This window comes from Artemia sp. Qi Xiang Cuo, chromosome 9 (genome assembly GCF_049724085.1).
Source record: "Artemia sp. Qi Xiang Cuo chromosome 9, ASM4972408v1, whole genome shotgun sequence".
In the NCBI taxonomy this organism is placed as follows: Eukaryota; Metazoa; Arthropoda; class Branchiopoda; order Anostraca; family Artemiidae; genus Artemia; species Artemia sp. Qi Xiang Cuo.
The window spans coordinates 56,162,418-56,179,729 of NC_142802.1; the positions used below are offsets into that span (position 1 = coordinate 56,162,418).

A 17,312-nucleotide genomic window follows, 5' to 3' on the forward strand; every position below is an offset into this window, starting at 1 on the left:
GCAAACGAATGGCAGACTGAGATTATTGTTGCCTTCATAGACTTTTTGAAAGCGTTTGATTTGGTCCACAGAGACTCACTATGGAAAATACTTCAATATTATGTATTCCCCGACAAAATTGTTTGTATGATTGTCAGGCTATACGAGAATCAGTTATGTGCTCCACGGACTGATGATCGAGACCCTACAGAATGGTTCAGTATGAAACTTTGTGGCTGCCAAGGATGTATCCTCTCCCCAGTGTTGTTTGCTATTCTCATCGACTACGTACTTCGAAAATGTAATTTCAGAGGTGGAATTCAGCTGAACCTAAACCGCACATACTATGACGGCGATTTTTCTGATGATATAACCCTCCTATCTCATGTAAAAGAGGAGATACAGAATAATATAGCTGTACTCTCCGGTATGGCCGGGCGAATTGGTCTGTCAATCAGTACACGGAAAACAAAGGCCCTGCGAAACAGCGTCAATACGTACTACGTACTTCGAAAATGTAACTTCAGAGGTGGAATACAGCTGAACCTAAACCGCACATACTATGACGGCGATTTTTCTGATGATATAACCCCCATATCTCATTTAAAAGAGGAGCTACAGAATAATATAGCTGTACTCTCCGGTATGGCCGGGCGAATTGGTCTGTCAATCAGTACACGGAAAACAATGGTCATGTGAAACAGCGTCAATACCCTACCTGCCCCACCGCTTAAAATCGGATCTGATGTAGTAGAGAAGGTTGAAGAGTCCAAGTGCCTTGGTAGTGTCATTAAATATGATGGTAGCCTTGAGCGGGAAATTACCACACGGATTGTATGCGCAGGAAGCACTTTCAATAAACTAAGAAATGTGTGGAGGAATCCAGCATACTCCCTACAGCTCAAGCTCCAGCTTTTCAATAGTAACGTCCTTTCCGTACTAATGTACGGCTGCGAATCTTGGGCTTTGAGAACATCTGTCTTCGGCGTATCCTTGGTATCCAGTGGATTGACAAGCTAACCAACGCCTCTATACGTGAAAAGACAAAGCAGCCGCTCGTGATCGATAGAATTGTGACTAACCGATGGCGATATTGGGATCAAATGGCGCGGATGGGTGAAGGCTAGCTACCCCACGATGTGTGGTGTTGGGTTCCTTCTGGCATCAGAAGACGTGGGCGACAGAAGACAACCCTGGGAAAATGCCTTGAGAAGGATGCTGCGCTTTTGAGATCGTCGCTCGAAGAACTTTGGTCAAAAGCACAAGAGAGGTCTCGTCATGGAGAGGCACCGTTGTCGTCTTATGTGCCAGCCGGCGTGGGAAGACCTAAGTCTATGTCAATCACTATCGACTATTGAAAAGGGCACTAGCCCTCTCAATTCCCAATTGAATGAGCCCCTTTTGAAGTTTTTACGACAACTCAATCTATAAAAACCTTATATGCCCCCAGGGGGAAAACTTACAACCTTTGCCCTGGGGACTCTGTGGGGGTTTGTCATCCTTAAATACACAATTTCCAGAAATGTCAACTACGTTGAACAAAATGGCTATCTCTAAACTTTAATTGGATGTGTTTGGGGAAATGGTGGGAGGAGAGGGGGGTCAATTACTCTCCACTCATTTTCGACAATTAAAAAGGGCAATTTCAATTTCCAAACAAATGAGCCCTTTTTGAAGTTTTTACACCAATTTTCTATATAGCCTTATATGCCCCCAGGGCATACTTTACAACCCTTGCACAGAGGGCTCTGATGGGGTTATCGTCCTAAAAGACCTACTTTCCAGAACTTTCGACTAAGTTGAACAAAATGGATATCTCAAAATTTTTATTGGATGTGTTTGGGGACATGGTGGGCGTGAGAGGGGGGTTAGTTGCTCTTCAATCACTTTCGACTATTAAAAGGGCACTAGCCTTTCAAATTTCAATTGAATGAGCCCTTTTTTATATTTTTACAAGATCGCTTTCAATAAAAACTTTACATACTCCCAGGGCATAACTTACAACCCTTGCCCTGAGGGTTGTGGGGGGGGGATGGGTTATCATCCTTAATGACCTAATTTCCAAAACTTTCAACTACGTTGAATAAAATGGCAATCTAAAAATTTTGATTGGATGTGTTTGGGGAAAAGGTGGGCGTGAGAGGGGGGTTAGTTGCCTTCAAATCACTTTCGAATATTAAAAAGAGTACTAGCCCTTTGAATTTTCAATCGAATGACCCCTTTTTCAAGTTTCTACAACATATATTTCAATAAAAACCTTAAATGCTCCCAGGGCATAACTTATAACCCTTGCCCTGAATACTCTGGGGGAGTGTCCTGCTCAAAGGTATGATTTCCTGAACTTTAAACTGCGTGAAACAAAATGGCTATCTCAAAATTTTGATTGGATATATTTGGGGAAATGGTGGGCTTGGAAAGCACGTTAGTTGCCTTCCAATCACTTTCGACTATTAAAAAGGGCACTAGCCATTTCGATTTTCCAATCGAATAAGCCCTTTTTGAAGTTTCTACAACAACGTGTTCTATAAAAACCTTATATGCCCCCGGGGCATAACTTACAACCCTTGCCCTGAGGGCTGTGGGGGAGAGTCCTCTTCAAAAACATAATTTATCTCTTTAAATCGACTACACTGAACAAAATGGCTATCTAAAAATTTTGATTGGATGTGTTTGGGGAAAAAGCGGGCGAGAGAGGGGGGTTAGTTGCCCTCAAATCACTTTCGACTATTAAAAAGGGCACTAGAACTTTGAATTTCCAATCGAATGAGCCCTTTTTCAAGTTTCTACGACAAAGATTTCAATAAAAACTTATATGCCCCCAGGGCATAACTTATAACCCTTGCCCTGAAGACTGTGGGTGGATTGTCCTGCTCAAAGGTATAATTTCCTGAACTTGAAACTGCGTGGAACCAAATGACTATCTCAAAATTTTGATTTGATGTGTTTGGGGAAATGGTGGGCGTGGAATGGGTGTTAGTTGCCTTCCAAGTACTTTCGACTATTAAAAAGGGCACTAGCCATTTCAATTTCTAATCGAATGAGCCCTTGTTGAAGTTTCTACGACAACACGTTCTATAAAAACCTTATATGCCCCCAGGGCATAACTTACAACCCTTGCACTGAGGGCCGAGGGGGTTGTCATCCTAAAAGAACTAATTTACAGAACTTAAAAGTAGGCCTACGTTGAATAAAATGGCTATCTCAAAATTTTGATTGGATGTGTTTGGGGAAAAGGTGGGCGTGGAAGGGGTGTTAGTTGCCTTCAAATTACCTTCGACTATTAAAAAGGGCACTAGCCCTTTCAATTTCTAATCGAATGAGCCTTTTTTGAAGTTTCTACCACAACACCTTCTATAAAACCTTATATGCCCCCAGGGCAAAACTTACAACCCTTGCCCTGAAGCCCGTGGGGGAGTTTCCTCCTCAAAAACATAATTTCTATCTGAAAATCAACTACGCTGAACAAAATGGCTATCTCAAAAGTTCGATTGGATGTGTTTCAGGAAATGGTGGGCGTGGATGGTGCGTTATTCGTCTTTCAATCACTCTTGACAATTGATAATGAGAAAAGTTATTCCAATTTCCGAATGGAAGAGCACTTTTCGAGGTTTCTGTAACAATTATATCGGTACATAATACCCTAGTCTAAAGGAAAAAAAAATAAATAATACTGTGGGCAAACATTGCTCTTATATGCCCTCGGGGCATAACTTACAACCCTTACCCCGAGGTTTGTTGGGGAGTGTCTTCCTCAAAAACATATTTTCTATCTGGAAATCAACTACGCTGAACAAAATGGTTATCTCGAAATTTTTATTGGATGTGTTTGGGGGAATGATGGGCGTGGGGGGGGGGGGGGGGGAAAAGTTGCCCTTCAACCACTTTCGACTATTAAAAAGGGCACTAGCCCTTTGAATTTTTCCATCGAATGAGCCTTTTCAGAGTTTCTAAGACAACGCCTTCTTAAAAACCTTATATGCCCCCAGGGCATAACTTACAACCCTTGCCCTGAAGGCTGTGGGGGAGTGTACTAAAAAAAATAATTTCTATCTGAAAACCAGGTCCACAGAACAAAAGGGGTACCTCAAAGTTAGCATCTGGCGAATTTCAGAAAAAGCTTGGTGTGAGTGAAACGTTTGGTGCTTTCCAATTGCTTTTGACTATTAAAAAGGGCACAATCAACACCAATCTGCAGTTGAAGAAGCCTCCTTTGAAGTTTCTACAACTCCTTTGATACGAAGTGCCCGGGTATGGAAAAAAAAAATTATTTATTGTGCCAACATCGTTCTTTACTTAGGCAGCGCTATTGCTCTGCCTATGATACAGACCCCATTTGCCAATCTGATCCTATAGAGGAAAAATACCAAGAGATTTTGGTGTCTCTGTTGTGAGTACAGTTAAGCAGTAGTGAAGAACTTTTATCAATATCTGAGTTTTAATTATTTGTTTATCTTTGGTCCCTTTTTTTCTCTCTTCCTTGTTGTGTTGTCTTTTTTTTGTGTTTTTTGATGATTCAAATTATTTTTGTTATCTCTTTTTTTCCGTTGATAAAGGCTCCCGTATGTGGAGTTGAAATATCCGGATTTTCTTATTAATTAATGTTTTTTTGTTGTGTTCGTTTTTAGTACGTTTTGTTCACTGCTTGATTTAAATTAAACTGGGTAGCATTAATGGTAAGATTTTGGATGCAGTGAAGATGTAAAAAGTAGAACAGCCAAGGCGTAGGTTTTTTTTTTCTCGAAAAAGTTTGGAAAACACAAAGATAAGTCTGGAATTTAAGATTAGAATATTACGGTCATTAATAATCGTCAGTAATGATCACTGTCAGCCATAACTGTTGTCAAGCATGGTTCTGAAGTGTGGGCGCTTTGAAAAGCTAAGAAAGACATGTTAAATGTATTCCTTCATGTCTTAAGACACGTTTTCCAGAAGAATCTATTCATACACTCAGTAGGTGCTCATTTGAAAAAGCAAATATCAAATGATACTGTGTACAAAAAATATGCTTCGATCTCACTTTCTAGCTTTACAAAGAAAGAAAAGCTAAGACGGCAAGGCCATGTTTTATGGGATAAGGCTGGTAGCTAAAGACTGTGCCATCTGATATACCAGATGTGTGATTTTGTCACCCAGTTGAGGGCAAAACAGAAACCAGGACATCCAAAAATGGAGTGGAAGGAGGTCATAAGAACGAATTTAGAGGTAATTAGAACTTCAGGGGGGCAAGGAGTGAAACTTTGAAAAGATTTAGAGGTGGGGGAGTAATGTGCGTAACTGTTAGTCTCAGGCGGCTCGTTGCTGTAATAAGTTGTAATGCCACAGTATGGATGTCGAATAATTAAGTCTTCCTCTTTTTGTTGTAATTATTTAGTTAAGTAAATTTCGTTACACAATTATAAATTCTTTTAAATAATGACATGCTCCATAAATGTAACAGAAGAAAAGGTAATTTTTTACCTGCGAGTAAAAAAAATATATATATATATAAAATATTGTAAAAAAAGCGACAATTTTTTTTTAAGTAAGTAGATATAGAGCTCCAGGACGTAATGCCTAATGTGTAACCCAAACGCTGCTGGAACTTTTGGAAACAGTCTTGATCCACCCAGGGGAGGGGGCTCATCACTCTTAGTCTGATCCAATCCTAGTATAATAACAGCTAAATATCTTAAATTCCATTAAATACTTTTACGTTATTTGTTTTTTCAAAGGAAACTATTTCTTCCAGACTTCAAGTGTGCTGTCCATGTGCTTATTCATTATTTGCAAAATTAAGATTCTGCTAAAAGCCTAAATTAAAGAATTATGTTTCTTCTCTATATATATTCTCGTTTCTTTCTCTCTCTTCTTTCTTTATGTATTTCATATATATTATTTTTACTTGTGTTTGAATGTAATCAAAATCCCACTTTAACTTATAAAGCATGATTTAGTAGGAACATGTAGAGATGGCAACTATTTATTACTCACGACAACCAAGGCCGTATCCAGGGGGGGGGGGGGTTACCCGGTTTGAACCCCCCCCCCCGAAATGTTTGTTTGACTCGTAAAAACGTAAAAAAAATGGGCATCAAAAAATTTTGTATGCGTTTTTTGAGGTTTGTTGTGTAACACCCCCCTAAAAAAAAAATTAGTAAACCCCCCCCCCTCCCCGAACAAAAATCCTGGATGCGCTTCTGACGGCAACTATTATCTACTCTCACGAAAATTGACGAAATCCTTCATATATTTAGGATTCTACACACTTCTGCTACTCAGTTTAAATTTAAGCACCTTTCTTTTAGTCCTTTCTTGACCTTCTGAAATGCTGATGACCCTTTCAACTCATCAACTGATGAATTGACCTCTTCTGTATATAGGGTTAATATAGGAGCCTAAGGGGGTAAATCATAATAATCTTGGATTTTTAGAGAGGGGTGGACCCGATATTCCTCTGTTTACACACCTGCAACACCCCTATATTCCTCAAGCTCTCATTAGCATCTTGCAACTAGCAACCTGATATTATATAATAAGTTCAAATTAGCATCTCAAATAATTCTCTCGAAAACGAGCTCAACTGAGTTTACCCAGTCTTCATTCTGTGCAGCTTTCTCCTACAAGTCCCTTCGTAACTTCATGCTTTCATTAGCATCTTGCAACTAGCAACCTGATACTATATAATAATCTCATGTAACCTCATATTAGCATCTCAAACAATTCTCTCAAAAACAAGCTCAACTGAATTTACCCCGTCTTCATTCTGTGCAGCTTTCACCTACAAGTCCCCTTGTAACCTCAAGCTCTCATTAGCATCTTGCAACTAGCAACCTGAAATTAAATAATAAGTTCATTTTAGCATCCCAAATAATTCTCTCGAAAACAAGCTCAATTGAATTTACCCCGTCTTCCCTCTGTGCAGCTTTCTCCTACAAGTCCCATTGTAACCTCAAGCTCTCATTAGCATCTTGCAACTAGCAACCTGATATTATATAATAAGTTCATTCTAGCATCCCAAATAATTCTCTCAAAAACAAGCTCAATTGAATTTACCCCGTCTTCCCTCTGTGCAGCTTTCTCCTACAAGTCCCATTGTAACCTCAAGCTCTCATTAGCATCTTGCAACTAGAAACCTGATATTAAATAATAAGTTCATTTTAGCATCTCAAATAATTCTCTCGAAAACAAGCTCAACTGAGTTTACCCAGTCTTCATTCTGTGCAGCTTTCTCCTACAAGTCCCTTCGTAACTTCATGCTTTCATTAGAACAATTCTCTCAAAAACAAGCTCAACTGAATTTACCTCGTCTTCATTCTGTGCAGCTTTCCCCTACAAGTCCCCTTGTAACTTCATGCTCTCATTAGCATCTTGCAACTAGCAACCTGATATTATATACTAACCTCAAGTAACCTCATATTAGTATCTCAAATAATTCTCTCGAAAACAAGCTCAACTGAATTTACCTGGTCTTCATTCTGTGCAGCTTTCTCCTGCAAGTCCCTCTGTAGCCTCATGTTAGCTTCCTGCAATTTACTAACTTCTCTTTGACTTCGTGAAAGTGTTTCTTCTAAATCAGATATTTTGTTCGATAGCTCTGTACTTCGTCGTTGTGCAGCACCTAATTCAACAGTCTGCTTCTCGACAGTCATCTGAAGGTCTGTGATTTTAGCCATATCTGTTTTGAATTCTGGCTGAATGATTTTAGCTTCACCTTCTTCTCCAATTATGCCATTTGTCATAACAGCTTGCTCACTTTCTGGTGCTTCTTTGATTTTGTATTGCGCCAACTATAAAAAAAAATAAAAAACAGTTTTTTTGGCATTTTTATGGAAAAATAAAAAAATTGCCTCCATAGAATTTGAAATATAAATTCCCCCCCACAGTTTTGGCGAATAGGCGACACTGAACACAAGTAAGTGGCATTATCAGCAGGGGTGCCAACACGGTCAGTTTCTAAAGTGGTACAATTGCCCGAATGTGCATGCTACACAGCGATTTTGGGTGCCTAGTCAAAAAATTTACTATAATAGTGTTAAGATAGCACTTGCGTGCTACTTTAGCAAACTCTAGTCCGTGCTACAGTGCTAAACGGTTGTCCAAATGTGAAAACGCGTATTTACACTTTTCATTATTCCGAGAAAATCGTCTTCGAAGTTTCTCAAGTTTTGCAGCCTTTTTCCCACCCGTGGCCCTACATTAGACACAGGATTGAAGTTAAAAGTTGTTAGGTGTGGTTTTAGACAATATCCTTTCCAATTATACAATTAAAATCCATGCCCAGGTTCGTTGACACTGCTAAATGTCGATTTTTCAACTTTGGCAAACGGGACAAAATGCCGCAGATACGTGTTTTCGCCAGAAAAATCTTTGCACGGTATTTTATCAGGACATTCTTGCATATACCCTTCGATTCTCTTCTTTGAGCTGAAGTCACTGGTATATCTAACTCGGAAAGTGACTTTTCATGTATATACTTGTATCATGTATAGTTCATGTATTTTACCTTTGGACGGCCGTATACGTTATACAATAGTGCTAAAATAGAATTTTCGTACTACAAGTGGCAACCCTGATATCAGAAAAAAAAAACTATTTTTGGCATCTTCATTGAAAGAATTAAAAAATAAATTCCCCCGACCCCCATAGGTTTTGAAAAATCAATTTTTGCCACCCAAAAGTATACATCCCCTCATCCCTAGATTTTGGAAAATAAACTTTTTGATAAACTCATTGAAAATATGAGTACATTTTTTGGTGTTTTCATTGAAAAAATTAAAAAAAGAAATGCCCCCTTCCTCTAATTTTCGTAAATTGACACCACTGAAAAACTGAAAATAGGAAAATGATAAGTTATTCATAAAAAAAACCGCTATCACAAGCCCAAAAGTTAGAATTTAAATTTCAGGGTTAATAAACAAAACAGGACAAAAACATCAAAAAAAGCTTAAAAAACAGCGATACACTTAAAATGAATAAATTATCCATTAATCATTAAGAGAGGAAAGCAACCGACATCAGCTAGTATTGTACAACAGAACCATAAAAATGATTACAAAAACCCTACTAAAGGAATTTACACTTTTTATAATTCTTCTTCTAATTTTTAATTTTTATAATTTATATAATTAATTTTTATAAGGAATTTATATTTTTTTTTTCCTTTACATGGGCTGTATAAGACTCGTTAAAAAAAAAAAAAATATAACTAATGATCTGCAGACAAAAATAAAATTTCAAAAAAAACATTCTTTGTACCTCAAGAACATTTCAGGTTGGGTTCTAAGAAGTTTTGTTAAATTATAGCTTTTAATCCAATTATACTAAGTAAATTAAAAAAGTATATATTACTGAATTAAAACTGTACTAGTCTAGAAAGACTACCTCTATAGGTTCAAATGTGGGTGGGGTTGTTATTTTGATAGTGATCCTTATATCGAAAAATTTTGCCTTTGATTGAAAATATACTCTAAACTATTCAATTTTTCTTAAAAATAAATACCTCCTCGTTTTTACGTTGGACTTCGTCTTCCAGTGTACTACATTTTTGCTGGGCCTGTCTTAACTTTTCCCTGACTTTTTCATCAAGCGCCTTGTGATGTTCAAATAAGCTCTTTAATGCTTTTAACACTTCTACTTCACTGGAAACACCAGACTGGGATGCCGCTTGTCGTTTTACAACTGTCATCCGAAGTGACCTCTCGTGACGAGATACAAGACATTCCAAATGCTCTAATAGTAACTGAAAAGAATAAAGTATTAAGTCGCGTTTCAACTATTATAAGTTGAATTGAAACATAGCTGTGTTAAACCCTGCAATAATTTCTATCAGCTTCAAATCGATACTTTCCCCTGAAGTAAAACTCGGTGACAAAATAGTAAAACCGTCATCAAGCACGATGTACCTTGGTCTCCCTATTGGTTGGGATGTTAAGTCGACACGTTCTTTGTTAATCGATGATTTTGTTAGCAAAGTCCAAAAAGCTGACGGTATGCTTGTCTTTTCGAAAGCTTCATGTAGTCCACAGAATCGGGCCCAGCTGTTTTCGGCGATGGTTACACCACATGGGCTAGCGCTCTCTCCATTTTGGACTCTTTTATCTGATAAGAATAAACGTACGGTGCGTTCTTGCTTCTTCCGGTTTTGTAAATTTCTCTTGCGAGTGCCTCCTTGGAAGTGTAACACAGCGATTAGTAACCGTTACAATATATCCGACCAGTAGAAGGTTGTTCAGAAAAGAGTAGAGAGTATATACCTGTGCGTTTCTTTTTTGTTATTGCTCTATTTTTTTTTCATTTTTTACTCCATTAGTGACGTTTTGTCTGTATTTAGTGGGAAATAAAATTCATTCTTTCATTCATTTATTGTTCAGCTTTCTAATCTTTTACCCTTGCATTATCGTGAAAACTAATAAAATTGCACATCAAAAACCAATAAGAGAAAGAAACGGGAAACCAATAAGAGAAGAGAGTTTAGCACTTTTCTATGCCGCTTTTCAACTGCCACTCCAAGAGTGGTAGTTCGGCTGCCGTCAATCAAAAGGCGATATCTGACATGACGAGCGAAATTGAGATTTCTGCGTATGCCAAGTAAAGACACTCCGCTCTATCGGTTGGTCGAGTCAAAAACGTGATATCTACAAAAATAGCCAAGATATATTGTAGTTTTATTTGGCGTTATCCGGAAAACTTGTATTCTCTTGTGACTCAAAATGCGATATCTACACATGCAGATATCGTCTTTTAGATCTTTGCTTTTACTTCCAGCGCAAGAGCAGATATCGCCAAATAAGGCCAACCTTTCATCACATTCAAGGCTATGTAGAAGAAAAGATTCCGTAAAACTGAAGAGCATAATCATGAGCCGTGGCAATTTCTTGTTGAAAGAGGCCCTTAAGATGGCAAGAGAAAGGTAAGGGTAAATGGCTTGTTAGGCCTGTGTACCTGTAAAAGGAATTCTTTTGAAATTTGTAGAGATTTGACCCCAGCAAGGGAATCAGCTAGTAGGATAGGTCAGTTTAAGTTTCTAGTTTGCAATTCTGATGCAGGTTTTTCGTCATAGTTCTTTTGGAGGTTCGTTTTGCAGATGGTTTGCTGTTGTCAGACCATATTATTGCTTGTTTGGCAAATGTTTTGTTTATTTTTATCTATTCAGCAGTGTAAGCTACTATACATTTTGAGGCTATTTAAGAAGAACCTGAACTCTGTTAAAATCTGACGAAAACAGGATCTTTCCCAGCCAGGGCCACTAGCTGTTTATGGGGTAGAGTACCCACTATTTTGGGCTACTCCAGGGATGCATGTCCTGTGCATGTCCACAGTCAGGGATTGTACTTTAGATGGATTTTTTTTCTTTTACGTGTTAAAATGTAATAAATAACAAAAGTGTTTTATCCAGTTTTGGCCTCGAAAACATTTATGACTGAGGTATATACTTTACATGTAAAAATTTAATATAAAAAATCATATTTTACATGTAAACGTTACGTTACATTTTTTTTTTTACATTGCCAACCCCTGTCCACACTAGAAGCAATCAATGCATGTCTGCAGCACTCAGGCAGTATCTATATATTTGGGGATCTGTCTCCTCTCATGACTCTGCGCTCTCAAACAAAATCTGACATTGTATCCGTCCTGGTCAAATAATTGAATCATTAGAAACAAGACAAAACTAGCCTTCAGTCGGGAAAACCATTCGAATCCACCGTTTTTGCAATTTGTACCTTCAAAAACTCTCGCGGTTTCATGGCTGTGCTGAGATCTGGCTGATGGCTGCTCGACTAGGTGTTAATCCGGTATGCAATCCCTTCCCTTCCGAAATCTGACCCATGGTCCAAAAAGTTTCGGGACCCCTCTGCTTTACGCTGTTTGTTCTTTGTATTTTCTGCTTATATTTTTTTTTTTTAAGGGAAACAGCTAAAAACAATGCGCAAAGTAGCTCAAAACAGCTCAAAAGAGACACAAACAATGAGATGGCAACAAAGATGCACGCTTACAGCAGTGAAATGGCGACAGCAGATATGCATGCGGATAACAGGGAAGCAGCTCCTGTTGTTGTGTCCCAAAAACAAAGAATCATCAGAATTGTTCCCAAAGAAACAGTGATACCAAAAGAAATACCCATCAGAGGAATATTCTCAAGCCATCCATTACCACAAAAATTTTCAGTAGACCAAACAGATGCTCCACCTGAATTAGAGAGCATACAATTTATCAAATACTGGCTGGAAAAAGTTGAGACTGAGAACATTGGAGTAAACTATGATATGGGGACAGAAATGCGTGCGTAAAACAATGATACCGCTACAGAAGATATGTATGCAGATATGAGTGAGTTTAGTGAAAGAGACGGTGGAATAGTTTTAGACTTGTCCACTCAATCTAACCGTCATGCAGCTATTAACGAAGATACCAGACAAAACCTACATAAAAATTTACTTGATTCAGACGATGACTTGGAGACCAACAACTCAGCAAGTGAGTATCAGCCAGATGGAGAATCAGAAGATTCTGATTCTACAGGTGCTAGTGTTCGAAGAGCAGCAAGACAAAGTACTGATGTACAAGGCGAGCTTATCTCATTATTACCTGAGAGTGAAGTCTCTATCGCCAGTGTTGAACGACAAGAAAAACTAGATGTTGAAGAACCTGCTTTTGTGACAAAATAGAAGACCCACGTCTTAGAAAAAAGGAGAAAGCAGATTGAAAAGAAAAAGCGAAAACATCTATTCAGAGAGAATGGGTGCAACCCCGAAAAGTGTAAGAAAAAGTGCAAAGAATTTGCAATTAATCAGAGGAGACAGATCTATGACAAGTTTCAAGAATTAAGCCAGGGAGAAAGAATTGCATACATCAAGTCGTTTTTTTTAGTTAAGCGCAAAAAAAAAATCACTGTGAAATACTCGAAACGTACAAAATGTAGAGACTACAGTTTCGTGTATCGCCTACATATTGCTGCTGGAGAACTCTTGTTGGTAGTGAGCCAAAAGACGTTTCTTTCAACTTTTGGATACATCAGTCCGAAATTCATCGAGGTAATATCAAGAAAGCTAAAGACCCAGGGCGTTGGATTTTCCTCTTCAGACAAAAGAGGAGGTGCTAGAAAGGTGGATGTGGATCGCGAAGCTATTTGCATGCATATAGAATCGTTCAAGCCGTGTCAGCCCCACTAAAGGAGGTATAACAGTCCGTATGTGAGATATATCCCAAGAGATATTACGTTTGAAGCTATGTTTGCTGACTTTCAAGAAAAGTTTCCCGAGCAGCGTTGTAGTCAGAGTTCTTACCTTCAGGTTTTGCAAGAAATGAACATATCAAACAAAATGCCAAGGTCAGATGTATGTAAAATCTGTGACTTGTTCAAAATAAAGGATTCCAGGCAAGATGTGTCAGACGAAGAAAGGGAGAAGCAACTGGAGCATAGAAACCAGGCAGAAAAAGCTAGGCGAGAACTTGACAAAGATGCTGATCACGCACACGGCGAGGAGAAGGCAGTGTTTACAGTTGATATTCAAAAAGTCCTAATTCTCCCAATACAGCCAGCAGTTAAAGAATTGCATTTCACAAGCAGGCTAGTGTGTTTCAATGAAACTTTTGTTCCACCGCTTTCTAGTGCTCGCACCGGCTCGTCACCAGAAGTGGCATACTGTGTAGTATGGCACGAAGCAACATATGGTAGAACCGGGGATGCTGTCGCCTCTGCTTTTTTTGGTCTTGTGGATGAGTTGCGGGATACAAAAGAATTTACATTCTGGGCCGATAACTGCTCGTCACAGAACAAGAACTGGATAATCTTTTCCATGTTTGTGCGCATTGTAAACGAATCATGGGGTCCAGAGAAGATCTCCATCAAGTTCCTGACAAAGGGACACACACACATGGCAGCTGACAGCTTGCATGGAGTGATAGAGAAGAAAATCCGCGCGAAGCAGGTTGTTGAGGACTTTCCCGAGTTGAAAAAGGTTATGCAGGATTCCAGACAAAATACCCGAGTTAAAAAGCTCCAAATAAGCGATATCTACGAATGGAAGAATGAGAAGTCTGGGAAAAAGTCAGTTGATATTCAACTTAGAAAGATTTTAGAGGCAAGTTTCACGAAGAAAGACTCGAAACTATATTATCGATATGATTTTGACGACTAACTGAAAGCTGTAGATTTTATGACAGCGAAAGCCAAAAGTGATCCAGGAAAAGGTTTACCGTAGAAGCTGTCGGTTCCAAGGGGGATTTCAAGGGACAAAAAAAACAACATCCAGATGAAACTTGTACCCCACATTGCAGACACACGGAATAAGTCTTTCTGGAAGAACATTCACACAGCCAACGTGCAAGACTTGGTTGACGAATTCGAGGGCTGTGAACCAGAAGACGAGTAAAAAAACGTAGACTTTTTTTCTTTTTTTTATAACATAAATGAATATCACCTTTATTACCTTTCTAAAATTGAACGAATTCAATGTTGTGGAAACGCTTGTGCAGTAGTTTTACTTGATCTTAACGTAGTCCTCTGAGATGAGCTTTTTCCCGAAATAGAAGCGATCGAAGACCAATACCAAACAACAGCCTGAAAACAAGGTTATTCTACATTATGACAGAGCTGATGTTGCTGGAAAGCAAACACACTCATTGGAAACTGCGTTTCGCTTTTATTTAATGTCGTTTCGTGAAAAGGTAATCTCGGTTTTATTATAAGGACTTTTAAGGTGGCGCTCGTTCAGATACCTCCTTTTGTTTTCAGGGTAAAATGCGGTATGTTCACTATCTCGATAACGAAAAGTAATGTTCTAGTTTCTACTTAACAAAAAAATTTTTATTGCTCTGAATCCAAGGTTTGATGTATTTTTTTGCAAAACAGGCACCTCCTATCATGTTTTCTATGGCTTCAAACTTTTTCTTGTTTTTTCGTACTCCTGTAAAATCGAGTTTATGTCAGATATCGCCTTTTGATTGACGGCAGCCGAATTGTAGTGACGAACATGAAAACGAATCAGAAAAAAACAGTTTAATACTTAACATGTTTTTTACCAGAATTAAAAACTGCAGCTACCACTTGCAGTAGTCACAATTGGAAACCAAAAAGAAACATCAGTTTACCGTTTTCCCACGTTTTGAACCAGGATTAAAAACCACAAATGTTACTGCCAGTGTCACTTGTAGTGACAACAGGGTGACTACCATGGAAAACCAATAAGATAAGAAAGTTTAGCGTTTTTCCCGCGTGTTTAACCAGAGTTAAAAACTACAACTGCCACTTCCAGAGTGACACCTGTGATAAAATAATAAGAGAAGAAAGTTTAACTCTTTTCCACGTTTTTAATCAGAATTAAAAACTATAAGTACCCCTCACAGAGCAGCGTCAACCATTATAATTAGAAAATGGGAACAAGAAAAATCATGAACTTTGATTTCAGGCATCTTAACAGAAGATAGGTGAGATATCATTAATGACAACGTAGTTTCTAATTTCAGTTGTTAAATAGACCAGTTTTGTTGTTGTTTATTCCTGCAAAAACATAACTTTGTTATTCTAAGAGAAAATTTCCTCTTCACAATTCATTTATGGCTGTACTTACTCTAGTATTATTTCTTTCTGCTTTTAATTCGGATATTTCTTCTTCTCGTTCCAACAACTGTTCTCTTGTCATACTTAATTCCTTTGACAGTGTGGCAAATTCCTATAAAAAAAGAACAATTGAGTGGCCACCTGCTTTGGTTGCCACTTTGCATTTACAGTGTTTCAGCACCATAAAATTTAGTGTTTCAGCACCAATTCAACTCTTGAATCAAAATAGGTATAGTTATAAAAAGGATATCTTTTTTAACATTATAGAAGGCACACAGATAAAACAATTTTACTTCGTCTCTCAGTTTAAAATTACTATATAAGTATCTTAGCAATTTAAATACATATAAGTAACTTAAAAATATCTCAAAAGAATTTTTTCAAGTAATATTATTTTAGTTCTCAGTTCCAAATCTGTAAAGCTATTACGTAAACTGCTAAAATATTTATGGTCTCTGAGCAACAATTCTAATTTTATAGTTAACACTAGAGAAATACCTGAAAATTTAAAAGAAGTTTTATATTAGGTTTAATCAACCTAATCTGACACTTTATTTGAACACAGGTATATTACATAAAAAAAAAATATATACATGGTCTCAAGTGAACAAAATAAAAGAAAGATAAGGGTTGCGGCGGTAGCGGCAACCTAGTAAGAGATTATCATGTCCAATGCTAAGAAATAAAACATCCCATAACTTCAAAAAATAATCTCAGATCGAACTACAAAGTACACCATTAGAACCCTGAAACCCCTATGAAGGAAGTTTACAGCCCACTGGCTTGAACAATAAGGAAAATCCATTGACTTGAGAAACAAGAAAATTTCTCATTGTTGTCATATTTTGCAACGAAGGCATCTTTTTTCTGTTTTTTCTGCAGCTAGCGGGACGCTGGAACATCATAGAGATCAGTTTAATGGCTTGTTTAAAAGGAAGTTGCTGTATTTAGAAACATTTTGTAATTGACAACAAAAATTTTGAAAATAAAACCTTTTTTTCTAAAAACTACATTTTCGAATAAAACATGAGTAACAAATGTTGACAAACTAGCATATGAAAACAAAATAGGATTTCATTTTTAATTACATAAAAGATTGGTATAACTCTGTATAAATGGTGTTTATGTAAGTTTATAATAATAGTAAACTGAAATTAATTAGCTGCCTGGGTCTCTGAGGTTCAGCTTTTACTATTCCAAATAAAAAAAGCCTTTGGCTTTTTCCTGTTTGAAATTATCTCTGAAATATGATGGTTGTAGCAGTTACTGCAACTTAGTAAGACGCGAACCACAGCCCATACTAACCAAAAATTTAAAAAAGCGTTTTGAAAGAAACTGCCAAATGCCAAATAGATTATTTTGTTCGAATAGAGTTAATGCTGCTTAAGCACAAATTCGCAAAGAAAAAAGATTTCAAGAAAAGGAATAATCGTATAGAAAGCAACAATCCACTCAGTGTTTTCTAAGAACTTAGGTTCATTTCAGTCTTCTTTGAATGTCACTGCTTTCTTCTCAAAATTACTGACTTAAACAAGGTTTCTGGAAGGGGCTACTAAGGTGTCTAAAAAAGCTTCTCAACCTTTATCTCGTGTTCTGTTTTATGGTAATGAAATAGGAGATTAGTTCAAACAAATTAATAATTCTGCACTGTGTATGCACATTTTGTTCTGTATGAATAATTTAGTTTTGATTTTAATGCTTTAGTATTTCTCCCGATGACGACTGCTGTATATGTGGTCGAAATATCCAGACGTTTGCATCTGTTTTCACTGTGTAATAAATGGACTTATAA

General features: G+C 37.6%; 1 protein-coding gene across 1 annotated transcript in view; it reads right to left on the minus strand.

Moving 5' to 3' along the window:
* Positions 1 to 17,312, minus strand: part of LOC148948841 (liprin-alpha-1-like) — a 137,189-nt gene that overhangs the window by 100,100 nt on the left and 19,777 nt on the right. Inside the window, 3 exon segments of the mRNA XM_089094746.1 lie at positions 7,422 to 7,745; positions 9,458 to 9,697; positions 15,531 to 15,632. Coding sequence (XP_088950872.1) covers positions 7,422 to 7,745; positions 9,458 to 9,697; positions 15,531 to 15,632 — 666 coding nt within the window.